Below are 12,028 nucleotides of genomic sequence, written 5' to 3' on the forward strand. Positions count from 1 at the left end.
TGAGCTCGAAGCTCCAAGAGCGGGAGAGCCGAGACAAATAATTCTCAAGCCATTTGGTCTCAGGACCCCTCACACACTTAAAAATCAAGGACCCCAAAAGTCTTTTGTTTACAGGATTTATAACTATCAATATTTACTCCATTAAAATTAACACGGAAAAATGAGCAAATACTTATTTTCTAGTTCATTTTAAAGTGGCAATGAAAAACCCACTACATGTTAACATAAGTAACATTTTTAAAAAACAAATACCTATATTCGCTCCCACCTCCTCAAAGAGAGCTGACATTGTTTTGCACTTTTGCAAATCTTTGGAAAAGAACTAGATTCTCATAACTTCTCTATTGACTCAGTTGTGATATGTTAGTTTGACTGAAATATATAAAGAAAATCTGGCCTCACAAGGATGTGTATTTGTAAAGGGGAGAAATGATTTCATACCTTGTTCAGATAATCGTGGATATTCTCTGATACCAAATCAAACTCGGTAGGTGGTATTTAAAAAGATTAGTTACAATGTGGAATTTGAAACCATATCAATAAACCTTTCATACTCTCTACACTCACGAGGGGATTAGAGTGGAAAAAAAAAGAAAAGAGCATCATTATATTATTATGAAAGTAGCTTTGACCTTGTGGACTCCCTGAACTAGAATCAGGGATATTCAGGGCCCATACTCTGAGAAACACTGGCCGTGACTTTCCTTTTCCTGGGACGTTAATAATAATAGTAGCTTGTCTTGTTGCCCACTGTAACCACCACGTCTGGTAATCCGTCCTCGCACTTAGCTGACCAGAGAGAAACAGGAGCACTGTGCATACCGAGAACACAGCAAGAGTGCGGTTCCACCTGCTTGGGGCAGAACGCCCAGCTGAGGAACCAGCTCAGGGGTCAGCCACGCCACACTAACGGTTAGCGTACCAGCAGCAGAAACCTGTGTTTCAGGTGTTTGTTCGGCTGGATGCATCCATACTGTGGCCCTTCGTTGTAGATTGTCCCCGTGGGGTCAAAGAAAGGCACGTGACCGTCCTTCCCGGTACAAAGATAGACCTTCTCCAGCTGCAGTTTGTAAGCCGAATTAAGGTTTTGCTCTGGATTCCAAAGTACTCGGCCATAAAGGATTTGACCTGGAAAGATTGAGAGGCATTAATTGGGTCACACTTTAAGATTAAAGAGAAGGAAATGTCAAGGGTAGGAAGGACTTAACACACTCCCTTAGGGTCTTTCTACGAAGAGCTTTATGGTTCCATGTGCCCTTAAAATACTCATTTGTTCATTTCTAGCTTCTTTTCTTCCCTAGACATTAATCGAGCATTTAAGGTGTGCCACGGGCTCTGCTGTGCAGACGGGACACGGAGGTGAGTCAGATGAGCTGAGGGAACAGAAAGAAAACCTAACCCGTTGCTAAAAATAGCACAGCTAATATTCATCCAACTCCTACTATTTGCTAGGCACTGTGCTAAGTTCCTCCCATATAAGAAACTCACGTAGTGCTCACAGGTTTACAGATGAGGAAGTTGAGGCACTGAGGTTAAGTGACTTCTTGAAAGTCACAAAACTAGTACGTGTTGGGGACGGGGTTCAAAGTCAAGGGACTTGGGCTCGAAAGCCCACCGTTATCCCAACACTGTACTGCCAGGAGCCACAGTGCGGAAGGTTCACAGTGTCGCCCGAGCAGAGAGCTGAGCCGAGACATATGCAGGGAGAGGCACGGGAGGGATGAAAGAGGAGGTACCGTCTGACCAGTTTTCTCAAACGTGGGTCGGGGGCATTGAGCATTTGGGGCAGGAGACTGGGGAGAGCACTCCATGCCAGAGGAAGTCCCGGCTCGAAAGACCGGAAGCGGCAGGCCACGAGTCTAGTGCTGCTGCTGTCTCCTTAGTACCCGCTGCGGCGCTTTCTTTACTTCTACTTTCTTTCCTTGTACGATTTCATTTATTCTTCCCAAGAGCCCAAGGCAGGTTCAATTATTATCTTCATTTTAAAGAACGTGTCTGAGGTTTCCTATCTGGCCATGGGAGCTGAGAATTGAGCAGAAATCTGTCGTGTAGAGGGTTTTCTTCGTGGCACTGAGGAGGTCAGTGTGACTAGAGAGGAGGATGGGTAGAGAGACCCGTGGGAAGACAGGCTAGGGGCGCTGGGGAGCCTGGCCTGGGGTGTTAAGAAGCGGGGACCCGTGGAAGGTTTTAAGCAGGGGTGTAAAATCAACACACAGGGGCTTCAGAAACATGGAGAGTGGAGGAAACACGAAGAGACTAGAGTCACAGAGATTGGGCTGGGGGCTATGCTAACGCTCTGCGAGAGACAGGTGTCTGACTTACAGCTGCGGAGCATGGGATGAGCTCAAGAAATGTCCGAGGGTCACTGATCTTAATGGTAGGTGAGAGGCACGGAGGGGGGGACGATACGGAGAGGCTTCTGCCTGGGGCACCTAGAGTGTGACGCTGTAGTCAGTGCAGCAGCCGGTATGGTAGGAAGGAGGTAAGCCCTGTTCTAGACGTTCTAGGTGTCTGAAAGACACCCGTCTGAAGCGGCTTGGTAGTTCCAGACCCACATATGGAAATGTAGAAATGAAGTTTGGAGACATCAGGGCAAGGTCAACTCTTAAGGAATGGCCGCGGAGGAGTAGAGAACAGGGAGTTCAGGAGAAGTGGATGGGCCAAGCCATGGGTATGACCAGAGGTAGGAGCGAAGTAAGACCAGAAGGAGCCATGCATGGAACCTGGGGACAATCACAGGGATGTGGCAGAGGACAAAGACCCAGGGCAACAGCATGACAAGTGGCCAGAGAAGCAAGAGGGCGTCAGGTGAGGCTGTTGGTCAAAGGAAACCCAACAGGACATAAGTGTCAAGATCCACAGGTTTGATGTCATTGACAAAATCGGGTTCTGAGCTGCGTGTGGTGGGAGACTCCCAGCCTGCAACAGACGGACGGAGATGAAGGGCCACAGAGACTGTGTGGGCTCACCGCCCACTCTTGGAAGTTCCTCAGAGAAAAGAAAAGGAGAAAACAGACTGAGTTTGAAGGGGAGTGAGGTCTGACGGATGCTTTGTTTTTTCTGTTATGGGCAGACACACCTGAGCGTGTCTTTCGGATGACAGAAAAACCCCGGATATGAGGAGAAGATTAAAGGAAGAAAAAAGGCAGAAGGGGCCATTGAGGGAAGAAAGGCAGATAACTCATTCATTTATTCAGTCCATATTTATTGAGAACCTAGGCACTGGTGGTCTGGTGTGCAAATCTGATATCTGATCACAGTCCCTACCCATGGAACTCAGTCTGGTGGTAGCAACAAGTAAAGAAATATGTAATAAACAAGTAAAGATATATGTAATATATATTACACAGTATTAATAATGGTTAGAAGCACTATAAAAATGAACAGTGTTCTATGAAAGTGAAAAATACGGAGGCGTACATTCAGTTATCTGGTGTGGTCAGGGAAAGCCTCTTTGAGGCAGTTAACAGTGAAGTAGAGACCTGAAGGAAAGAGGGCCATCCTTTTGAAACATCAAGGAAACCAGTTTGGGGCGAGGAGAGGGCAGAGGAACCCTTTCCAGTGGAGAAAGCAGGAGGAGTGTACACGGACATTTGGCGACCCTGCAGCAGGTAGGGAGGGAGGAGTCATGTTGCAATCTCTCTCCAAGTAACTGAGAGATAAAGCAACTTACCCAAAGTCAGACAGTGTGTTCGAATCTGGTTGGAAACCCCAGTCTTCCACCATTCAGACCAGGGTTCTTCCATAGTACCACACTGCCAGTCATTACAGTACCAAATATGTGACCTTCTTTTGATACAACATAAAGGAAGGATATGGTTCTGTTCCTTGACTAAACCTTGGCTGTCCTGGAACCAAGCCCAGGGGAATCTTCACTGGAGCGTTGCCTGAAAGCCCAGGAGCAGAGATGCTAGTCCAGAGACTTGTCCTAAAGCATCTGAAGTCTAGCCAGAGTCTCGTTCTGTAGGGGAACGAAACAACTTACCTTTTTATTATTAACATATAACAACTTACCTTTAGAGAAGGCCCCTTTGTAATCCATTTCTGCTAGGGACATATCAGATGTATTGGGGTCCATCAGGAACACCTTCTCATTATTGCAGAGCTGAAATTCAGTATTGAGCGAATACACAACTGGTACAGGGCGGTTGGTCTGCTGGAATGCGATGGGGATCAGGAATCTAAATGCGGGAGAAGCGAGAGCTCCTTGAGAGCAGCGTCAACTTGGCAAACCTCGTGCTGTCCTCTCTTCCCTCCCTCCTCAGCACTGTGAACGTGTTTTGTTGCAGGTGCTAAATAATCACCAAATACAGCGATGTATATAGGAGAAGAGCTTGACTTATTTGGAGAATTATGAGGTTAATCTGCTCTTTTGAGCAGAAATAATCTGATTCATCTTTAGAACTCTTTTGCTAGCCCTCTCATTCCGAAGGTCCCTAAGGTTGCTCTTTGACTGCGGAAGGGCTCACTGCCATGGAGACCTGCCTAGACTTCTCTTTCCCAGATCTGCCTGCTCTGAAACTTTGACTCTTTCAAACCGATCCAAACTTATTTATCCTGTGTCCCACTCTTCAAGACATTGCTAAACAATAGTCTCCTGCCTCACTCCTTACTTCAGCCTCCCTGGCCTTCTTTCTCGGTCTTTGGAATCTGTCCTTTTCTTCCCAGACTCTGGCACTTAAGGCTCCTCTAGCCAGACTGGCCTTCATTAGGTCTCTTGACAGGTTCTCTACTCTGTATTTCTACTGCTTCAAGAGTCACTATTCAACAAATATTCACTGCATTTTTATTATGTGAGAGACATTGTCCTAGCAATGGGAATTCCTGGGTGAACAAAGCACATGCCCTCAGGGATAATACATTCCAAAAGAGAGTCGGTTAATAAAATAAATTTAAAAACATATAGAACACGAGAAGGAAGCAGGTGATGAAGAGAAACGCGAGGCAGAGAAAGGGGATGCTAGGAAGAGGTTCAGCTGGAAATTTAAATATGGCGGCCACAGAAGGCCTCAGTGGGAGGAAAACTAGGAGGATGGAGCTCTGTTGCCTGAAATGGGAAAACCGTGGGGGGACTAGATTTGGTGGAGGAAGAGGAGGGGTTCAGCAACAGGCATGTTCAACTTGGGAGGCCTACAAGAGAGCCAGGTGGAGAGGCAGAGCAGTCCGTCTGATGCAGAAGTCAGGATGTGAGAGGTGAGCCCGGGATGAAGGTGTCCTTTGTATTCAAAACCTTGGGAAGGAAGGATGAGGGAGACCACCATGTGGAAAGAAGAGAGAAGAGACGGTTCTAGCACGGCACTTAGGGTGCTCCAGTTCAAAGGCAATGCGGAAGAGGAGGAACCAGCAGAACAAATAGTGAGGAAAACCCAGTGGGTCGAAGAAAGCCTACAGAGCTTGACAATAGCTGAGTGAAGACAGTGTTTCAAGGAGGTGACTGGACAACTGTTAACTGTCGCAAAGCCGTTGCAAGAAATAAAGGTGAGAGTCAACATCTGGTGCTAGTGAGTTCATTGGTGACCTTGACGAGACCAAGCTGGCTGAAGGGATGAGTGCGGAAGCCTCAGGGCAGCGGGCTCCAGAGAGAGAGAACGGAAGGCGCCACACTGGAAACCGCAAGTCTAGGCAACTCTTGAGGCATGACGTGAGGTACAGGGAAGGGAAATGAATGTGGACGGAGAACTGAAGTCAAGAAGCGACTTTTTTTTTTTTTTTTTTTTTTAAGATGGGAGAAGTTACAGGTTTTTAAGCTGATTGGAGTGATTCGTAGAGAGAGGAGACTGGCTTATAAGATGCTCTTTATAAAGTCAGATGAGAGGATTTGGGTTCCAGTGCACGAGGGGGGCACTGGCTTCAGTAGGCGCTGGGACCCCGATAGCATGGGCTATCAGGGATAGCCATGTACCTGCAGACGCGGGGAGGGGGAGATAGGATGTCGGGAGCTGGGGTGAGTTCTCGTCTGATTTCTTCTGTTTCCTCCAAGAAACAGGACACAAGATAATCAGCTGAGAGTGAGAATGGGGAAGATATCGCAAATTTGAGTGCGAAAGAATACAATGGTTGAGGAGAGGGAGAGAGTGAAGCCGTTGTTAGGGAACGATTTTGTTCTCCGCTGAGAAGACCTGTGGGTCAGCTTGAGGTTAGTGATAATGAATTTGAGGTTTCCTGACTTTGACCTTGCTGGACATTCTGCAAGAACCCTCCCCCTCTGTCTGCCTTTCTTTGCCTGTTAACTCTAATTTATTCTCCAGATTCCAACTCAAACACCACAGTGCCTAGGAAGTTCACTCTGCTTCTCTTCCCTTCCAGGGTAGGTCAAATCCCTTATCTTTTGTTCTCTCTTTCTCTTTTTAAAATTCAATTAATTAATTTATTGGAGAGCAAGAGAGAGAGCAAGGGGAGGGCCAGAGGGGGAGAGAGAGTCTTAAGCAGACACAGGGCTCCATCTCACACCCTGAGATACTGACCCGAGCCCAAGTCAAGAATCAGATGGTTAACCCACCGAGCTACCAGGCGCCCCTTATAATTTGTTCCCACTATTTCATGCACTTTTTTTTCACGGTACTTATCATGATCTGATATTTTATTTAAATAAAGTGACTTTAAATACAAATCGGGTCAAAGTCCGCTTCACCTGTTCCAGGCTGCACAGAGTCACAGCAAGTGTCTACTCGCTCACTGTTGTACCGTCATTTTGCTAGCCAAGCTTCCGACACACACGTCTGTTAAAGAACAATGTGTGAGGGATAGTTTCAGGGCTTCACGCTTGCGGCAGAGTCCACCTGACTATTCCTTACTTCTGACTGAAGGTGCCCCAGTGGGTAGATCTGAGAGGGTGGGGTTCGGGGAGATCTTGGAGCCTAGGAGCAATGGGCCCAAGCTAGGGCTGACCCCGTTTTGATAACTTGAATGTAACCATTTGTTGCACCAAGAGCTCATTTAGCGGACTCAGGAAAACGGGTTTTTCTTGGTCCTGGTATTACCAGATTCCACATAGTGTCTGACACCCAAGATGCTCAATAAATAGTTACTGATTAAACAGAACAAATACAGGACTAGAGAGGATGACGGTGATTTATAAGGTGAGAAGGTCCAACAGACCTCACAAAAACAGGCATTCGAGGAGATACAGTTCCTCTGAGTTCAGCCTGAGTTCCCTGCGGCGGCCTTGTTTTCTGTGTTGCAGTTCTAATGCGTCCCTAGGGAGCCACAGAGATGATCCAAAGCAAGGGTAGGCCCTACGGAGAGTCACCCTGGGAAGAACAGGGACCCCACAAGTAATGATCTCCCTGATGTAAAGCAAAGACTCTCAAGCCTGAAGCCTCAGTAAAGGGACCCAATGACACTGCTCCCTCTGTGACCCCCAAGCCCACACAGCACCGGGGGATGCAGATGGGCTGGTGTCTCTTTTGCTCCTGTCTGTCATTCCCAAATGGCAAAAGAATCTAAAAAAAGGTCTGGCACCTCCCGGGGAGAAACTCTTCTCACCTGTGTATGCTCAGAGACATCCAGAGCATTCTTCACAATAGAATGTGGGATTATACACGAGCAGAATGGCCCAACAACTTGCGGCATCCCCCCACAATGAACACTTTAGACGAGAGGCTCACCGTACAGTACTCACACAGCACACGGATCAACACAAATGCTGGTCCACTTCTGAAGCAAGAAGTGACTCAGCAGCAAACCAAGAAAAGCTGCAGAGACAATCGGTGCAGGAGGACATTTTTATGTCGCTCAGAACCTCACAAAACCATGCACAAGTCAATATGAGTAAACCAGAAACCAAAACAAAGGATGACAAGGACAAATACCACTCCAGTGGTTCCCCCGCTGGGAAGGTGGTGGACAGGGCAACTGGAGGGCCACTACAGGTGTCTAAAAGGTACTGGGAATGTTCTAGCTCTTTTATTTTTCTCCAACTTTCACCTGTTACAAAATGGGGATAACAGTGTCAACATTGTGGGGGCACACTACAGTGAGCCGTAAATGTTAGGAGCTTAGTGCAGAGTCTCCCACACCCTCTGCACCCCATATGTGATGTTGAACATCACCAGCAGTTACGATTACCTACTTGATCATCAGTAGCCCAGTCCCAGAGGTACTCGCTCAGGCAATTGAATTCCTATCAGATGATGTTCTATTACTCAAGGTTTTACAGATGGTCTTCTATCTAAAATCTGTTCATAACTTAGAAATTGAATACGTGAATCCAATCCCCCGGCATATGTCACCGGATTATTTTCCCTCTGTTCCTCCTTATTGCAGCCAACTACCGCTGTCCTGGTCACTTCCCCTCGCTCACTCGGCTGACCACCGTGCTCCCACCACGGATCTTGGCGATTTCAGCGTCCACAGGGATGAATCATCTAACACTCTTCAGCTCTCAGTTCCTTGACAGCATTGCCTCCAAAGAGTTTGTCCACCCCACCGCAGCCACTCACGCATCACGGTCCCACTATGCACCACCTCCCCAAGTCTCATTTCCCAGCACCTTCCTAACTACCACCTCCTGACTTCCCAGCTCGCCCTTACTGTTACTTCCACTCATTCATTCTCTAATCACACAGGACCTCCCTGACCACTGTGACCAGGAACGGGAGCACCAGCACACTCATGGTGGGAAGGTAGACACCTTGTTCCCTGTAACAAACAATTCAGAAAACTGTCTGCAGTTTCTTAAAAAGTTAAGCATGTATCCACCATGTGATCCAGCCGCTGTATTCCTACATATGCACATGAGAAAACAGAAAGCCTATGTCCATGTAAAGGCTCGTGTGTCTATGTTCATAGTGGCTTTACTTCTCACTGCCATCACCTGTAAATAACCCAAATGTCCACCAACAGATGAGCTGACAAATGAAGCGGAGGACTGCTGCTCCCTGGGAGACGACCGGCACCGACGGGGACAGACGGCTGCTGCGCACAACAGGAAGGCATGAAAATACTCGCGCTCCATGAGCAAAGTTGGAGAAGGATGCATCCTGTGTGACACCATTAACATGAAGCTCTAGAAAGTGCAAAGTAATCTGTAGTGATGGAGGCAGATCAGTGGATCCCGGAGAAAGCGGTGGCTCGGGAGGGTGGGAGGGAAGGCTACCGAGGGGCACGAGGAAGGCCCTGGAGGAAATGGATGTGTTCGCCACTGTGCTAGTTGTGGTGGCTTCATGGCTGAATACGTATGTAGGAAGTTATCGAATTGTATCTACCTTGAATATGCACAGTTTGTCTTATTGTCAATGAGATGGCAATTTTAGAACAACTCATCAGGCTCTCAGCACTGCCCGACCCGCTGCTATCGGCGACCCTCCAGCATGCCCACTTCCCCACTCTGAGATGCCTGCCTCACTCCCTCCTCTCTTCCCAGACCTCAGGATTCCTGACTTCCAGTTGAGGCTCAGCTTCTCATTTTTTGGAGAAAACAGATTTAAGCAGATTCTACTTTGCCATTCCTGTCCTCCAATCTACAAATTCTCACCTAGATCCACATAGGCCTGCTCTCCTCTTCCAGTGAATGAGGGCTCTGGGCTTCTAGTGAAGGTGGGCCCCTCCCCTCTGGTCTTGGACCTATCCCCACCTGCTCAAAGGCTTGGCTCTGCAGACTTCCCCTTGTCCTGCTGCAACATTACATTTCACCTAACAGACCAATAGGGTTGCTCCCACCAACATACAGCCACCCTGAAATATTTTCCACTCTAAATCACAAATAAGACCTCCTTTGGCTTTGTATCTATTTCTAACCACTGTCCCTTTCCTCTGACATTTTTTATAATAAACACCGTAGGCATAGTTTATCCCTGTTGTCTCTACTGTCTCTCCTTGGTCTCTCATGATCTGATCACGCTTTAATCCCTCAGTCCACTCAGTCCAGGCAGTCCCCAGCCTGCCCTTTGTCAAGATTACCAACCACTTCTCAATCGCCAAATCCGATGGCCCATTCTCAGTTTCTTAATTTGAACGTCACATTCCAAATTCTCTCTATGGTAATGTCAGATCCTGTCCTCAACATCCTCTTAAAAATGTTTCCTCCTTTAAAGACCTCAACGTGAGACAGGAATCCATCAGAATCCCAGAGGAGAACATAGGCAGTAACCTCTTCGATATCTGCCACAGCAACTTCTTTCAAGATATGTCTCCAAAGGCAAAGGAAACAAAAGCAAAAATGAACTTTTGGGACTTCATCAAGACCAAAAGCTTCTGCACAGCAAAGGAAACAGTCAACAAAACAAGGAGGCAACCCACGGAATGGGAGAAGATATTTGCAAATGACAGTACAGACAAAAGGTTGATATCCAGGATCTATAAAGAACTCCTCAAACTCAACACACACAAAACAGACAATCATATCTAAAAATGGGCAGAAGATATGAACAGACACTTCTCCAATGAAGATATACAAATGGCTATCAGACACATGAAAAAATGTTCAGCATCACTAGCCCTCAGGGAGATTCAAATTAAAACCACATTGAGATACCACCTTACACCAGTTAGAATGGCCAAAATTAGCAAGACAGGAAACAACATGTGTTGGAGGGGATGTGGAGAAAGGGGAACCCTCTTAAACTGTTGGTGGGAATGCAAGTTGGTGCAGCCTCTTTGGAGAACAGTGTGGAGATTCCTCAAGAAATTAAAAATAGAGCTTCCCTATGACCCTGCAATTGCACTCCTGGGTATTTACCCTAAAGATACAGATGTCGTGAAAAGAAGGGCCATCTGCACCCCAATGTTCATAGCAGCAATGGCCATGGTCGCCAAACTATGGAAAGAACCAAGATGCCCTTCAACAGACGAATGGATAAGGAATATGTGGTCCATATGCACTATGGAGTATGATGCCTCCATCAGAAAGGATGAATACCCAACTTTTGTAGCAACATGGACGGGACTGGAAGAGATGATGCTGAGTGAAATAAGTCAAGCAGAGAGAGTCAATTATCATATGGTTTTACTTCATTTTGGAGCATAACAAATAGCATGGAGGAGATGGGGAGTTAGAGAGGAGAAGGGAGTTGAGGGAAATTGGAAGCGAAGGTGAGAGACTATGGACTCTGAAAAACAATCTGAGGGGTCTGAAGGGATGGGGGGTGGGAGGTTGGGGGAACCACGTGGTGGGTATTGGAGAGGGCACGGATTGCATGGAGCACTGGGTGTGGTGCAGAAACAATGAATACTGTTACGCTGAAAAGAAATGAAAAAAAAGTTTCCTCTTCCTTTGCCCCAGCTGCGGGAAAGACGGTGCTAGACTAGACGCTGCCTGAGAGCAGAGGCTACTTGTAATGCTCCGCTGTAGTCTCCATGCCAGACCAGAGCCCGCACACAGTAAGAGCTGAATCAAAATTGGGTGAATGAGGGAAGGTGTGGCGGGATGCAGACAGTCTCGGGTCTGAGGTGGGTACCGGCTAACGTAGAGTTGAGCCTCGGTTTTCGTAGTAAGGATGTTCTGTAAAGTCACGGTGAATGTGTGTCAGTCGGTACCGAGCCACTGTCCCGGGGCAGACATGGGGCAGAGCTCCTGCAGCACGCGTCATGGCATGTTCACCGACTGACCAATACCTAGCCCCGTTCTCTGCATGTTTCAGTTTAAAACACCTTATTTAATATGTTGTTAATTTGTTAACATAGAACGTGTGGCAACAGCACTTAGAACCTGTGCCTGAGGCTTCTTATACTTAGGCATCAGGTAGACCTCAGCACTAGCTTGGGAGCCGCTGTCAACATGAAATCACTGGTAAAAAAAAAAAAAAGCACAAAAATGTGCAAACCACGGCACTACCCAGACCCTGAAAACGATACTCGTTTGTAGTGAGAAAGCCGACAGACGAAGGGAGAGTGCTGCCTTGCTTGACCTGAGCTGGGAATGCGGGCGTCCTGTGGCTGTGTTTTGCCACCCGGTCTGTGTGCGAATGACCACGAAGCCATCGCGGCAACCGATGCTGCTGTCACACACACACATGCACACACACACACACACACACACGCACGCACACACACGCACGCACACAGGAGCGAGGGGGTGAACTGACAGGCC

The 12,028-nt window shown here is 47.4% G+C and overlaps 1 protein-coding gene across 4 annotated transcripts in view; it reads right to left on the reverse strand.

Annotated features, from left to right (window-relative positions):
- Positions 1-12,028, reverse strand: part of FRAS1 (Fraser extracellular matrix complex subunit 1) — a 409,483-nt gene that overhangs the window by 5,429 nt on the left and 392,026 nt on the right. For all 4 annotated transcript variants that reach the window (XM_082726544.1, XM_082726546.1, XM_082726545.1 and 1 more), the window contains 2 exons: positions 4,015-4,181; positions 923-1,128 (listed from right to left, as the gene is read on the reverse strand). In XM_082726544.1, the coding sequence (XP_082582670.1) occupies positions 923-1,128; positions 4,015-4,181 (373 nt within the window). The remainder of the gene's footprint in view (positions 1-922; positions 1,129-4,014; positions 4,182-12,028) is intronic.

The sequence above is a fragment of the Mustela nivalis genome (genome assembly GCF_964662115.1).
Source record: "Mustela nivalis genome assembly, chromosome: 4".
In the NCBI taxonomy this organism is placed as follows: Eukaryota; Metazoa; Chordata; class Mammalia; order Carnivora; family Mustelidae; genus Mustela; species Mustela nivalis.